Source organism: Anastrepha ludens, chromosome 2 (genome assembly GCF_028408465.1).
Source record: "Anastrepha ludens isolate Willacy chromosome 2, idAnaLude1.1, whole genome shotgun sequence".
Classification (NCBI taxonomy): Eukaryota; Metazoa; Arthropoda; class Insecta; order Diptera; family Tephritidae; genus Anastrepha; species Anastrepha ludens.
This window is the reverse complement of record NC_071498.1, coordinates 25,000,884-25,017,676: the sequence shown is the minus strand read 5'-3', so window position 1 is coordinate 25,017,676 and position 16,793 is coordinate 25,000,884. Positions and strand designations below refer to the sequence as shown.

The following is a 16,793-nucleotide window of genomic DNA, read 5'->3' as shown; positions in this document are numbered from 1 at the left end:
TACAATGCGGTTGTCGTTTTCAATATTTTTACCTTTTCAGTTTGGTTTTAGTGCACGTCTGTTTAAATTTTTAGACTTTCCAATTCCATTTTTATACTTCAGAATACTTGCCCGAACGTGGCTAATCTGCAAATGCTATAAAAAATTAACGCCAACCAATTGGTCTTGGTGAATATAAGAATTCAACTAAGACATTAAGTTTATTAAATAAAAGTAACGCCCAAAAGTATGATAAACTTGAATATCAACTAACAAAGAATATTTAGTGAAGCTGGTTGAATATTCTTCAGCACTGACCAAGTGTTGTTGTTATACACTGAGCGGTGTAGAACCGATCGCCCAGGCTAATCGTTTATTCTAATGCCAAGTCCAAGAATTGCCTTAAACTTTTGTCAAGGGTCTGTGAAGAGATTTGAGGTGTTGTGTGGTAGTTTTTCCGTCTGCTGGAGAGAGCTTAGTTTCATAGGAGTTGAACTTACTGCCGCATCCGGATAGAACTTGAGCTGTGGTAGACTTTGTTTCTCGAAGAAGATCTGTTTCATTAGCTTCAAAATAGAAGCAATTATATATGTACATACGTGTGTGTAAAAATGTGATGTGTGCCAGAGCCGGCTCACAAACGCCCCTTTTTATTGACACATTTTCCACTAAACACAAAAACAATGAAAACAAAACACCAACAGCTCTTCATGCACAAGTACAAACGCCCCTCTCATACGTCACTCGCTGCCTTCAAAATATTATGCACCAGAACCGAAATGCGCGAAAATTAACTATTGCCTATTATCGAATTAAAAAAAAAAAGCTAAAAATATTAAAAATTAAAATTTATGAGTGATGTGATAAATTCTAAAATTCACAGTGCATTGAAAAATAGTACATAAAAAATAAAAAACGGAAAAAGAAAAAAAAAAACGGCAAAAATAAAAAAGTGTAGAGATGGTAGAATGAAAATAGGTGTGCAATAAGTGATAACTTCTCTCAACTACCTTTCGCAATAATTATAAATTGTATAAAAATGTATAAGTACATAAAACGGCACACAAAAGGAAATTATAAAAGAGTGTTTATAAAATATTTAAAAATTAAATTATGAAACTACAACAAACAAATAAACAATAATATTAATATAAAGTTTTTATATTAACGAACAAAAAAATTGTTGGAAAAATACCGTCTAAAAAAATATTATAAAAAGAATATTCTGAGTAGTCTGATTGCTTTCAAGGCAAAAGTAGTAGCCTGAATCGGGTTACATTCTACTTTCTAGGGTGGTTAGTTAGAATTTTTGATACCAAAAAATCAACTCAATGGGTTTAAAGATAACTTTTACACATAACTGTGCTTTCTGGCAAAAATTTATATCTTTGACTTTGAAATTACTGTAAATAATAAAATACACACTTGTGTACATATCATATGTATGTATGCTTGAACGCTAAATAATAAAATATGTGCCTACATGTATGTGTGCTTATGTATACGCACAGTGTAGGACACAACTTAAGTACATATGAGCTCCATGGAATACATAGACATTTAGTACGATTAAGGGAATTTGATATTTTTCACACTAAGAGTAGCTGAAAAATTATTTAGAAAATCTTTGCAACTTTTATCCAACTAAATTCATATAAAGTGGATTACGAGCTTTTAGGTTGACCGACACTGTGTATTTATACTCGTGTATATACATATGTATGTATATATGTTTGCGCATATGTACCATTGAATCTACATACATCATTCGTTTCAGTATACTCCCATAAGGTCTCCCTTTTTTAATGAATTTGTATTCCATAATTAATTCGAATACTAGTTTTTTCTATAAAGTCCTATATTACAAAAAAAAGTAGAGCGTTGTTAATGTTATTTAATTTGTAAAACTATTCTTGATAAATTCAGATCTAGCGTAGTTTTCTCAACACATTAAAATAAAATAAATAATTGGCGGTTACACCACTTCTGGTGGGTGTTTGGCCGAGCTCCTCCTCCCATTTGTGGCGCGTGTCTTGATGTTTTCCCACAAATGCAGGCGCCTACTGTTTTAAGCCCACTCCGAACAGCAAATTGTTTTTTAAGAGGAGCTGTTTCATGCACGGAGATTCTCACCTACGTGCTCTCGACTGGTAGTCACGCACCAACGCATTCGGCTATAGTAGACGCCGCCTTATCATGCCGCTTGTTTAACTGCTCGGGCCGATATACAGTTGTGTTCATAATAATAGTAAGCGGCAGCTGAAGTAGAGGACACGACCTCTCTGAAACTGAATTAAACTTGAAAAGGTCATCACTTTTTAATTGCTTGATAAAGTCAACATGAACTCAAAAAACAAAGGTAAAGCATTTTGGTTATATAGAGCTTATTCCGAATGGCTGTGACACATCCACACTGCATAGAGTTCACTAAAATACTTGCATCTTTCGTATGTGCGTCGTTATACTGTTGAAAGACCCATTTCAGCAACATTTCCCCTTCTGCATATGGCAGGATAACGTCTTCTATGATTTCAAACGACTTTTACTGATAATTTCTGAAGGCTGATCAATTTAGAGGTATTGGATTTTAAATTGAAATAAAACAACGAAAATTCAAATTGAGTGGACAATAATATTATTTTTGTGTAGAACCATCCATGACATTTATTTTTTAAAGATAATATCTGCGCCGTAATTAGGCCATCCGTTAACACCAATTTTGAATGATTTTAGTAATATTGGCTTTCAATACCTTAATCGAAGCTGGCTTATCCGCAAAGCATTTAGACTTTACATGCCTCCACAAATAAAAGTCCAACAGTGTGATATCACACCATCTTGGTGGCCAATCCACTTGCCCCACACGAGAGATAAATTGCTCACCGAAACAACGACGCAGTAAGTCCATTGTTTCACGGGCTATATAGCAAGTAGCGCCGTCTTGTTGGCACCAAATGTTGTGGAGATCACGGACTCAATTTCCGGCATCAAAAAGTCGTTTATCATGGCGTGTTAGCGTTCGCAATTCACTGTTACATTGGCGCCAGCCTCATATTTGAAGAAATATGGGCCAATGTTTCCTCCAGCCCATAGCCCGCACCAAACGGTTCTTTGTTGTTTTCAATGGATGTAATGGCTGTTCTTGAATGGCTGCGGGCTGCTCTTCAGCACAGATACGGCAAATTAGCTTATTAACGTAGCCATTAACCCAAGAAATGGGCCTCATCACTGAACACCATAAGTTGGCCTGAGCGCGATGAACACTTTTGATAGATCGTCGATATTCGTAATACAGTTGTACGATTTGCAAACGTTTTTGAGGCGTAAGTCTTTGTCAATGAATACTGAAAAAAGTTGTGTATTTAGTTTGACAGTAGTAACGCGTGAGCTGTCAAAACAACCCTATTGGAAAAAGTACTTCCAATTTAATTACCTTTCATATATTGGTCCTGTATCATTATTTTAGGCCCTCCATGCTTAATGGTCTTGATGGTGTATTTAGTAGATTACAAGCATTTTGCGGCTTTCTTCTGACGCTGAATTTTCGAGTCCAAAAGGACCGTTTTACTGCCGTTCATCCATAAAATATTTTACCATTTCGATAGCCTATTCTTGTGGTTCCTTTCATGTATTGTGGGCTTTCAGATTTACGCGCACTGTTACTACGTTATGTTTTATATTTTCCGAAATCTACTAGGCACTAATATCGGCTGTCATATCACTAAATGAACTATCTTGAAAATCCTTTTGGACGCCGAGTTTCAGAGCGATTCTTGGATTTTAAAGTCTTGGACAACAGGTTCGCTGAACAGCCAATTATTTTTTGTGTTTCATAGCAGGTTTTGTTTTCCTTCCGCAATTTTTCGATCAAGGCTCATTTCAATCACTCGAGAACCGTTAACTTACCAAAAACCATAAATAGTTTTTGTGCACAAATATTTCCGCTCGCTGGTTAATCAATGGCAGCACTGCTTTAATATGAACAAGTCAAATTCGAATTCAAATTCGCACTCATTTACTATATCGTTACCTTAAGCCAAAAACAAAATTTAAAAGGAAATTTCTTTTAAGGTTTGAGCAGAGTATTACGTTAGCGCGTTCCGCAGCTGGCAGTGCTATTATTATGAACACAAGTGTACAAAGGTGCATCTATTTAATGTTTAGTTGAAGTGCCCTTTAAAGTTTGTACTTACGGTTAAATTGAAGAGAAGTGACACGAAATTAATTAAGCTGATGCAAATTAAGATCAGCTTGCTTTGTTTACCTCCGTAAAAAATAGTACAATAAAATAACGGAATTTTGCTCTGACCTTGCCGTAGTTTTGATACTGACACATTTATACTTTCTTAGGCAGTTGAAAAAGGAAAAGAGGTTAATTAATAGTTTATATGCTCTATTACAGTGGGTGCATGTTTTTTTGTCTCGTTATAAATTTCTAAATCTGAAAAGCCTTCAACATTTAAAAAAAAATTATAAATTTATGAATAAGCTAAAAAAAAAGCTTCATAAAAACCCCAAAATTTCGCTAAGAATATCACTTTTCACTCTGCTCCGTATAGTTATTTAACTAAAAAATTTAAATCAAAATACGGGTTGTGTGATCTCAATACGAAATAACCCCACGAATAACAACAATAATTGCCAACAAACATTTACTCAATCATTCAATCAAGTCAATCGCAAAATAAATCAAACCACATTTAATTAAATTCACTTCCCATCTTCACCAGAATAGCATAAAAGTAAACCAAAAGGCAAATTGAAGAAAGGGAGAGAACTGCTATTGAGAAAACGGAATTTTAGACATACTGTAATAATAGCTATCGATCAGTGAGCACCAATACGAGAACGTTTTACAGCTCCAACCTCAAAGACGCAAACTCCAATTTCAGTTCCCCAACTTCGGCTAAGACAGCACCACCAAAGCGCACAGCAAATTAAAAACCGGCAGCATCATGACTATGGCTGGGCAGACCATCAACGATCGGCTATTGGCGGCGCGGCATAGCTTGGCCGGTCAAGGCCTGGCTAAGTCGGTGTGCAAGGCCACCACAGAGGAGTGCATCGGGCCTAAGAAGAAACATTTGGATTGTAAGTACATACTTAAAAATTTACTACTTTATATGCATTGAATACCCATATGTATGAATGTATATACATACTAAGCATATATGTATGTGTGTACGTAGTTATGTATCAACATGCAAAGCTGAATAAAAATTCATATCCACATGTAAATGCTGGCTACGCAAACACAGTCACATGCTGCTCTTGCTCAACTCGTTAACTGTATGTATGTATGTATGCAATGAGTGTTTCTTGACGTTTTATGCTCTTACCTACTCGCTTTGTATGCATATTTTCTATTTTGTTTTAGGTCTGATAATACGCCTCGGAATTTTTGTCAGCATGATTCATTCACATTTAACAGTGTTTTTTTTTGCTGTTGCTACGGCTGTTTTACTTTGTATTTTCTTGTGTTTGTATGCACAAGTGTTGTTGCCAGCTGTCAGCAAGCAACATGAATGCTGCTACAGCAGTTTTACTGTGATGTCGCGGATGAGCCGCGTTCTCTTTTTATTACATTTTGTCAACCAAAAACTGGTTACGGTTGCATGCACGAGTGCGTTCTATTTATTTATTTATTGAGTGCCTATAATTGAATTTGCTTGCTCTGAGTGATTTTTTGAAACGGATAGTCAGAAGTTGGCTTGGAAAAAGTACGTGCACTTACTTCTGCACGATCACATTTAACTCACATAAACAATACGTCAAACACTCACTAAATTCGTATGGTCCATTTTCTCCTTAATGCATTGTCCCGAATATCCACTAGAAGTTGTTGTAACAGTATATACATAAATATCGCAAATATCACGTACAAAGAAGGTGGCTTTCAATTGAATTTATTAAAATCCCAAGGGATGTACATATGTACATATATGTATATACTAATCTCGGTGACTCCATACATGTGCACATACATATTCAAACATATGTATGTATGGATGCGTAAAAGCCCTCAAAAAAGTCACAGTTATGTCAACGAGTTTTGTACTAAAATTGAAAATAATGCCGTACTTCATTAAGCTCAAGTTAGTGTTTATAGTTCAATGTCAGGGACTTGCTTTATTTTTAACAATAACAATAAGCATACAAAATTACTTTTCCGCTTTAAATTGGAATAAAGCCATTTCAATTTAATTTCCTAATGGGTGTTTACAGTTATTTGTCGCACTTTCAAGCGTATGCGTAGTCGTGCCTAATGAAAAACAATAACAGTGAACTCGCAAAACAAGAAATAATGGAGGAGAAATAGTGTAAAAAGGCCACTTGGGTGCATTGTGTTGTTGTCTTACGTACATAAGTACATATGTACAAATTTTCACTTTTCAAATCACTTTATGTATGTATTGCTACTGTTGCTGTTGTTGTTAATGTTGATGGTTTTGTTGCTTCTCTACATTGCAACTGCACAAGTTAGAAATTACAGTTGCCTGCGATACACTTTGTCAATTGTGTTTTTATTTTATTTTATTTTTTTTTTTTCTGGTTTTGCCTTTGATGCTGCAAATGTGACAGTTGCTGTGATTGTTATGACTCTTGTTGCTAGTGCATGTTGCGCTTTTACTACTTTTACTACATATGTATGTATTAAGAGGAGAGAATTATTACGTACGAAAACAACATTTAAAAGATTAAACGAAGTGGAATTGATAACGGACTACAAAATAGAAACAACAAATAAGAAATGCATTGAACCGAAACACTAGAGATATAAAAAAATAAAACAGAAAGTAAAATAAAATAATAAGAATAAAAAATAGTATAATAAAATTAAATTAAAATAATTAAAAGAATGGAATAAAATAAAGAAAAGGAAATGAAATGAAATCAGATGAAATTAAATCAAACTAAATAAAATAAAATAAATTAAAATAATAAATAAAAGTAATAAATAAAACTAGTAAATAAAACTAATAAATAAAAAATAATGAATTAAAATATGATAATATAAAACAAAAAATTTAATTAAATGAAATATGAAGTAATTTAATGCAATTTCTCTCTCTAAGGGGGGAGCCTCATGTAGAAGCCTCAAAATCGGTAATTTTTTAAACATATTTTTAAAGGTGTTAAAATAATTATATTATTTTGAAGCTTTAACACAACTTTATTTGACCTTTCGAGAGTACAAAAAAAATTTTTTTTTTCCAAAATGGCGGCGAGGTCGCAAACTGCTCTATTTATTACTCTTAATCTATCGATCTGAAACAAAAAAATGAATGAAAAAATGAAAGGATGAACCTATAAAATTAAAAAACAAGTATAAAATTAATTATAAAATAAGCCTTTGAAAAAAAGTCAGAATTTAGGGCTATTTTATTGAAACTTTTAACCCCCAAAAAGAAATTTATCAACGCGAAATATCTGAAATTTTAGATTTATCCTTTCGATAGTAATGTACAGAAAGGCCTCACCAAACTTCAAACAAATTGGTCGATAACTTTTTGAGTTACAACACGAGCAGTTTCTAAAAATATAGTTTTGAGATAAATGAGTTTAAAGGTTGAGGTACAGGAGCGCGCGGACCGCTCTCTACCTAGTTAGCGGGCTGTATAAGCTATAATCAGAATTTCGGCATGAAAATTTCACAGTATATTCATAAGATACTATATTTTCAGATTATAGAAAAAAATCGATTTTTTGAGGCTTCTACATGAAGCTCTTAATATAAAGTAAAATGAAATTAAAACAGAAAAAAATAATTATAACTGCGATAAATTTAAACTTTCTCAGACCTGTGTTTTTAATTTTTTGCTATCACGTCAGGATCTTCTTAAAGGATCTCAAAGTTTTAGTTTTTCTTAACAATCGTTGTTTGAATTCTCTTGAAATCTCTTAACATTCTGTTTTCAATTGATACCCATAAATATGTCGTATGTCCTACAGGAATACCGGGAAAGACGTTCTAGATACTTAATTATTATTATTTAGGTCATTTCAGGTCAATTTAATGATTTCAAAATTTAACCGTTTTAGATATGTTTGATTTTGAAGATTATTAAAAAAAAGTTTCTTTGCGTACGCCCACTTTTTTTAAATGTTCAAGGGTGCAATTTTTTCTGTTTTGTTTTTTAAGTGCATGGGTGTTTTCAGTGTGATTTTTGATATACTTGAAACTTGCATTTTATTATACAAGAATTCTATAAAGGTCTATAAAACTGCATACCCGGATTTAAAAAAAAAATATGAGTTAATAAAGTTTGCAATTTTGATGAAGATTTGGTGAATTTTTACAAATTTTATACAAAGTTCGAAACTTTACTTTATATGGTTGTTGTTGTAGTATGAGCTTCGTTGTATATGAACCAGAAAATAATTGAAATTACAAAATAATTAAATAGTCGAACTTTATCAATATGGGGTGTACACTCTCATTTGACCCTGACAACAATAAAAAAATAGGATAATAAAAACATATTAGGTGCGCAACTAAGTTCTCGTTTTTTGTTTTTATGAAAATACAACTTTATTCTGAAAAAATGGTTACAAGTAAATAATTGAAAGTATTGCCCATCGCTGGCTACTACTCTTTCCCATCTCAAATACCGTCACGATAAAACTGTTCATCTTTTGAGGCTAGCCACGGATCAAGCCATTTTTTGATGCCTTCATATGAATGGAACTGCAGGTCAGCTAGACCATGTGCCATCGATCGGAACAGGTGATAATCGGACAGCGCAATATCTGGAGAATATGGCGGGTGGGGTAGAATTTCCCATTTCAGTGTTTCCAGGTAGGTTTCAACGGATTTGGCAACGTGAGGCCGAGCGTTGTCATGCTGTAGAATCAGTTTTTCATGCCTCTCCGCGTATTGCGACCGCTTCTCGGCTCAATCGCATCAATTGAAGTCGATACCGATCCCCAGTGATGGTTTCGCTTGGTTTTAACAGTTCAAAATAAATAACACCAACCTGGTCCCACCAAATGCATAGCATAACCTTCGCAGCGTGAATATTCGTCCGAGCAGATGACGTAGAAGCATGACCGGACAGTCCTCATGACTTTCTTTTCTTTGGATTGCAGCAATGAATCCATTTTTCATCACCCGTCACGATGCGATGAAGAAAACCCTTCCGTTTTTGCCACTGGAGCAGTTGTTCTTCTTCTTCTTCTTCTTAATTGGCGCTATAACCGCTTACGCGATTTTGGCCGAGTTTAACAAGTGAAGCCAAGTCCTTCTCCACCTGATCTTTCCAACGCAGAGGAGGCCGCCCTCTTCCTCTGCTACCACCAGCTGGTACCGCATCGAATACTTTCAAAGCCGGAGCGTTTGTATCCATTCGGACGACATGTCCGAGCCAACGTAGCCGTTGGATCTTTATTCGCTCCGCTATGTCGATGTCGTCGTAAAGCTCATACAGCTCATCGTTCCATCGTCTGCGATATTCGCCATTGCCAACGTGCAAAGGTCCAAAAATCTTACGCAGAATCTTTCTCTCGAACACTCCAAGCGTCGCTTCATCGGATGTTGTCATCGTCCAAGCTTCTGCGCCATACGTTAGGACGGGCATGATGAGAGTCTTGTAGAGTGTTAGTTTTGTTCGTCGAGAGAGGAGGAGGAGGAGCAGTTGTTCACAGGCGAGAAAAAGACGTTCAACATCCCTTGGTTTTAACTCATAAGGAACCCAAGTCCCCTGTTTCTGAATCGTTCTTAACCCTTTGCACTCGGAGACCATTTTCACATTTCCTTCCAACAACTCGATAATGATATATGTATATATTTTATCATCAAAAATGTTGCTGTTGTTGTTGTTATCATCGAATGCGTTTTTAGTTAAAAAATGAAACATTAAAATATATAATTTTTACATGAATTTATTGAGAAAATTTATAAAATTTCACATCTTATAGTTTTCTAGAGTGTGCATTTCGAATTACTGAAATAAATGCTCATGCCAGCAGTGCTGGCATTCCGAGTTGCTGGAATAAAACTTCATGGCAGCAGTGCTGGCATTCCGAGTGCAAAGGGTTAAAGCATGCAATCGCTTGCAAATAGATTGGCGGGCAACAAATACTGAAGCAAGCTCTTCCTGCATTTGACACGGATGCTCATTGAGCAATGCCTCCAATTCAGCGTCTTCGAAGGTTTTTAGCCTTCCTTCACGCGGATGGTCGGCAACATTAAAATCACCGTCTTTGATGCGACGGAACCAATCTCGGCTCGTTGTTTCACTTAAAGCAGCATCTCCACTTTTTGTAGCTCTCGATGAGCTTTAGCCGGCGTTTTTTTCCAATTGAAAGAGCAAAATCAACACTTCCCGCAAATGACGATTATTCGGCACAAAATGAGACATTTTCACAAAACCAAAAGTATATGATACCAAAACAAAATCACTAATGTGTCGAGCAGTTTGTTTACTATATGTCTAAGCTTGGCTTTTGTCGTTTAGGTTATGTTAGAATCGACTAGCACACACTGCTGGCTGCATCTATTGACAAACAGCGGGAACTTAGTTGCGCACCTAATAATATAATAAAAAAATATTACAATAAAAAAATAAAATTAATAAAAAAATAGTATAATAAAAAATAGGATAATAAAAAAATAATACAAAAGTATAATAAAGCAAAATTAAGTGAAATTAAATAAGAATTAAAGTAAGGTAAATAAGCATGGAAAAATCGTGCCTTTACACAACAACACCAATAGCAAAAAAATTTTATAACCTTTCGCTGTTCTTTTCTGTTTTTTTCTCAGGTATAATACTTACACTCTCATGCTCTCTATTTCTCACCATCACCTCAATAACTATGTTTTCAATTCCTCTGTATATTTTTGTGAGCGCTCCAACATTTCTTCGCAATGGACTTTGTACATATGTTTGTTGTTATGTACTGGAATTAGAGCTGAAATTTCGCACACTTATAACTTAGTGCACTTGTTGTTGCTGTTCCAGTTAGGCATTACGTCACAATAAGCGATTGCATTAGAGATTGAATTAGGTGTTGTTAGTGGTGCTTTTATTGCGGTTTTTGTTGTTGCCGTTGGCGACGGTTGGCGTTTGGGGGTGTACAATAGTTTGCTCATAATACTTACTCACATACACACATACATACATTCATATAAACAAAAAGCAATGTGCGCAAGCTCGCTTTTCATTGTTCGTTGCTCATTATTTACGAAGAAGAGTGTTGGCCAACCTCGAATATACATACTTATACGTATATGTAAGAACATCCAGTGGCGTATCCAGAAACCCCCTTTGTGGAGGAGGGATTAATTTCGTTTTCATTTATATTAAATTATTTGAAACTGACCTCACTACTTCCAAAGGGATGCACATCTTTCATAGCTTTTGTTGTAGGCTGATTGAGTTCTCGCTATCGGCTCATTTAGCAAAATATTTTTTATGTGCTCGGTCGAATCAAATCACCTTTCTTGGTATGGTGTAGCTTCGGCAAGGGGAAAAAGTTAGTCGAAGCCATATCAGTACGATTTGCCTCTACGAATGGAATTCGTCGTACCACCACCGTAATCGAACAGAGCTATGATCTTCTTCGAGTTGTGAATTTTTTTTTCGGTTTTTGAGTTTGGTCTCGTTCCTGAGGCTTACTTACATGCCGGGGTCACAGAGAAATATCGCGTCACGCGCTCCCTTTCCTTAAAATAAATACATATGTATATGGACATAAACTCATAAGTACTTCTTGAAAAAATCCTCCCGAATGTCTCATCCCTATTACTGTGTTTTTATTACTGTTTTTACAGCCTCAAGACCAGAAATTCAAATATTTTTGTGAAAAATACCCCGAAAGATTAATTTATCTTTGAAGAAATCAGTGTGGTATGAAATTAGTGGTTTGAAGTTTGCAATAAAGTACACATTTTTTCACGAACTTCCCGGTAAAAATATAGTTTTATCAGCACTTGCAAAATTTGAGGTTAACTCTTTATTGAAGATACCATTTGATTTTGCGAAAACAGCAACGGAAGAAAGAATAGGAGTTGTCAATCCTAATGTGTCAAACTTAAAATATAGTTAGTCTAACCAAAAAAGAACTAAATAAATGGATGCCAAAGCGAGTTTTGAGTTTGTTGCCTATTTAAGGGTTAAGCATTGCGAAATTACTAAATCTTGACGCCATTTATGCAAATTTTAGTGCTCCAGGTTTACTAACTTTGCCGAAAACGTGACACACGTGCCCAGGTGCTTCTTATCAGTAGCAGCACTTACAGACTCACTCACTATGTGTAAAAATCGTTACGTGTTACTATATTAAAATGGCAAAGAAATTTTGCAAAAATGACCTAACGGTATTATAAACAAATTAAAATTTAGCTTCGAGATGTTTTCTGAAAATTGGTACTCTACAAGTTGACTCTCTGTGTAGAACTGCTTAAAAGTAGTTTCTATAATTTTAGATTTACTCCAATCCCTATCAAAGCTAATTACCCCATAGGTGGGTAAATTTTAAAGAAACCATTTTTACGTGCCTCTAATAAATGTTAGATGAGTTGGTTTAAGAGGGCATGTGAATAGGTGGTAAGTATCGTGTGGGGCACCTTCAGATGCCGGACATATATTGATGAGTATCGACCTCGACGATTCTGAATAGGTAAAAGTTTAACCTGCTATAATATCCAGAACGAAATTGAGCCAAAGTTACGCGGGCCTCTCAAGGCGGCTGAAGCTCTTCATCTGCGATGGGTGGTGGTAGCACTCCGATGACGATATTTGGGGTTCGGCAGTTTGGGAAGGTGATAAGAGACTCCCGGTGAATGTTGTTAATGGCTGTGTGTAAACTTTTGCTGGTTCTACGTACCGTAATGACTCGGATTTTTCTCGATCAAGGGTTGCCGCCCCAGTAATCTAGTCATGTCTAGTGCGCTGAACCCCACCCCTGTATTTGATAAGTCAACTTAGATGGTTATTATTTGGGACCAGAGAGATGCGTAGCTGTTGTTGTTGTAGCAGCATATACATTCCCCATACATGTACGGGAAATACTGCTGGAGTGACAGTCCTTGGCGGATATATGTATGTAAATCTGGGTCGTTCCGGTAATGTAAAACCGATCGTCGTGGGAACGCGTAGCCAATTTTATTTAGTGAAACTTTCCCTTTGAAACTGGTTACAATCTTGGCAATAAGAGGGCTAGTTCGCTTAATACAGATCCTCAATAGAGTGCTCCTTATCGCAAAAGTTTCTTGCATAACTTTACTTTATTAATCGTCCTCCTCTTGTTGCTCTGATGCAATTCAACTGTATCATTCATTCATTTCTTACTTCTTTAAGTCTTTTGTGAGGCTGTCACTTTTACTGCATTACAAGCGCCATCAGCATTCAATCCGTTCCTCTATACCGGCTCCCTAAATTCCCCAAACGGTCGCAATATGTTCACACTAACTTACATTCATTCATACCGAGAGTGCATTCCATTACATTATTCCAAAAATTTATGTACGTATGTATGTATTTCCGTGTTGAACTTACTTTCATTCACACCAGTTGATCTTTCTCCCTGGGGATGCAGATTTTATTTATTTTATTGTTTGGCGCCGCTGTTGCTTTTGGTTTTACTTTTTGGTCTTTTCCTTGGCTGGGTGTTATTTGGGGTTGCGGGGACATCGCTTGTAAATTTAATTTGTGTGCTGGGTTGTAAATATTACGAGTATTTTTATGCTTTCTAACGGTTTAATTGACTACTTGCCAAATTTATAGCTTAAGGATTATTCAATTGGAACACATTTTTTTTGTGGCGTTAGTGACATTCTGTGTACTCGTAAAGGGTTTTCCAATAGAATATGTTATTTTGATACTCAAAAAAAACGAAGTTATTTTTTAATATAAATGAACGGATCTTTATTTCATTATAAAGAGGAAGATATGCCGTTAATAGTGAACATAACATCAAACAAAGACCACCACGACCACGCTTACCGGACAATATCCTTTTAATGTAATTTTTCATAACTGAATTGCGAAGTGGCTGCCCTATGTCCTCGATAGTCTCACGAGTTCCATTTTTGAGGTCTTGAATCGACCCTGGGCTGTTGGCGTAAACCTTCTCTTTCACGTGGCTCCAAAGAAAAAAGTCACAAGGTGTTAAATTACAAGATCTCGGTGGCAAATTGTGATCACCTCTTCCAGAGATAACACGGTCCGGAAACTTTTCCCGTTAAAGATCAATGGTTTCGTTGCTTGTGTGGCACGTATCGCCGTCTTGTTGAAAATAAACGTTGTCCAGATCACCTGTTATTGGAAAACCCTATATAACAATCTATTGATTCTTAAATTTAATAAATATTAGTTTCGGGCAAAAGAAATCCATTATTTTTTCGGTAGATGGGTGTAGTGATCGATATCTCGTGAAGTGTCGACCGAGCGATTTAAATTTTATGTTCGTTGGCAAGGTGACATTTCACACTAAATAAATGCTTTTGATGTTTTTTATAAGTTTCATTCAGTTGGGAGTTACAGGGTGTTGAAAATGGAAGCCAACAAAGAAACAACTCGGTAAATTTTACAGTTTTTCTTTGATAGAGGCGAAAATGCAAGCCAGTGCAAGGCCGCTGAATTGGTAAGTGGTGTTTATGATCTTTATGGTGCTGATACGGTACGAGGGGTGCCTTTTATTTGGCAGGATTTGGCTGCTAGTGTTGCAATCTGGCAACTGACAGCTGTATCGCAAAGTTTGACATTTTTTGGCTTTTCCGTACTCAGAACGTTTTGAAATACCAGCGCTATTTGTGTTGTTTACAGTAACTTAAAAGATTCATCTTGGTCCAAAAGTGGAATTAAATCGTGAACATTTTCGTGCGATTATTTTTTACAACTTTCGACGTGGATTAACTCAGCAACATTGCATGGATGAACTTAATTCATTTTTTGGCGATAAAGCTCCATCAAGGACCAGTGTTTATCGATGGTATGGTGAAGTCAATCCTGGTCTTAGTTCACTCCAAGACGAATTTCGTGAAGGTCGTCCAAAATCAGTTGTTGTTCCGAAAACCATTGATGCTGTGCGCGAACTGATATTGCAAGATCGTCATGTGACCTATCGTGAGATTAAGACAATCTTAGGCATTAGTGGGACCAGCATACATTCAATTTTGCATAAACATTTGACTATCACACAAATTTGTTCGCGTTGGATCCCACACAATTTGTCAATCGCTCAAACAAAGGCTCGAGTCGATTGGTCGAAGGAAATGCTCAAAAAATACGATCGCGGGGCTTCGAAACACGTCTATGACATCGTGACAGGTGATGAATCATGGATTTACGCGTATGAGCCCGAAAGTAAACAGCAGTCGACTGTATGGGTGTTTCAAGATGAGCCAAACCCAACAAAAGTTGTTCGCGCACGAAGCACTTCCAAGCAAATGGTCGCCTGTTTTTTCGAAAAAACTGGACATGTCGCAACTAGAACAACGCAGAACAGTAAATTCTGAGTGATACACAACCATTTGTTTGCCAGTTGTCTTCCAAGAAATTAGGAAAACCAATCACCAAAGACGGATCACTCTTCACCAGGAAAATGCGAGCTCACACACATCGGCTCAAACAACTGCATTTTTGAGCACCCAAAACATCGAATTAATGGGTCATCCGCCGTATAGACCTGACTTGGCACCGAATGACTTCTTTTTATTCCCGTACGTAAAAAACAAACTGAGAGGTCAACGTTTTTCGACACCTGAAGAAGCGGTTGCGGCATTCAGAATGCATGTTTTGGAGGTACCTCATTCAGAGTGGCAAAAGTGCTTCGACAATTGGTTCAAACGCATGCAAAAGTGTATAGATCTTCATGGAGAATATTTTGAAAAACAATAAAGTGATTTTCGATGATTAAAATTTGTTTTTGTTCTCTAATCCCGAAATATAAAAGGCACCCCTCGTAACAGCTCATTAAGAGAAATTTTTCGTTCCCATGAAAATCGGTTCTACGTTACCGGAACGACCTGGATTTATATCCGGCCAAGGACTGTCGCTCCAGAAGCATTCCCCGTCATTGTCTGGGGAATGTTTATGATTCAGTTGAGTTTCAGTGATTCCGTTCTGGCGTTTTTGATGCTGAAGAAAAAATCAATAATGTCGATAAAATCATAGAATTAATCGAAGTTAACTGGCATCTTAGTAGTCGAAGTATCATCGAAGAGCTAAAGATCGATAAACCAGTTTTAAACCATTTGCGCAAAATTTCTATGGAAAAATAATCGATTTATTTTTCGCCAAACTAAAAACTATTAGAATGTTACAAAGCCTTGCCTTGGAAAACTCTTTTCCTAATCCATTAGAATGATATTATACCTAAGGTCTCAGGTACGCTAAAAATTTGAATGATTTTTCGAAATTTTCAATCTGGCGACAGCCAAGTAACCAAATATTCTATAGACTTTTGGTATTCCTGTGAATGGGAAAACTTGGCGAGTCTTACTAGATTACTTCACTTTACTAAAAAAAAAAGAAATTAAAAAAAAAAGAACTCCATCTCTTGATTTCCAAGCCTTTTTCGTTGAGTGTAATTATCCTGTTCTCTTTGCCCATCATAGAATTCCTCTGTGCATAAGCAATAAATTTATATTTGCATATTCGTATTACTTCATTTCTACAAATGCATTACATTTTTATGACATCAATTCGCTATTTGCATTTTCTGCATAAAAACAATTTTTCCACGTTTTCTTCATTTCATAACGCAGTAAAACTTTCTAGGAACTATGCGCATAATTGAAGCTATTCTCGGCACTCAACACTTTGCTTGGCTTTGTGGCATTGACTGCCATTGAACTTTTGATTGTT

At 36.0% G+C, this 16,793-nt stretch overlaps 1 protein-coding gene across 19 annotated transcripts in view; it reads left to right on the top strand.

The window, feature by feature from the left end:
* Positions 1 to 16,793, top strand: part of LOC128865583 (phosphatidylinositol-binding clathrin assembly protein LAP) — a 107,068-nt gene that overhangs the window by 1,920 nt on the left and 88,355 nt on the right. For 15 of the 19 annotated variants that reach the window (XM_054105938.1, XM_054105921.1, XM_054105890.1 and 12 more), the window contains one exon: positions 4,710 to 5,070. In XM_054105938.1, coding sequence (XP_053961913.1) covers positions 4,935 to 5,070 — 136 coding nt within the window. In that variant the 5' untranslated portion in view covers positions 4,710 to 4,934. Of the gene's footprint in view, positions 1 to 862; positions 958 to 1,074; positions 1,275 to 4,709; positions 5,071 to 16,793 lie in introns of those variants that run through there. The other 4 variants (XM_054105867.1, XM_054105865.1, XM_054105875.1 and 1 more) reach the window with 4 other exon arrangements.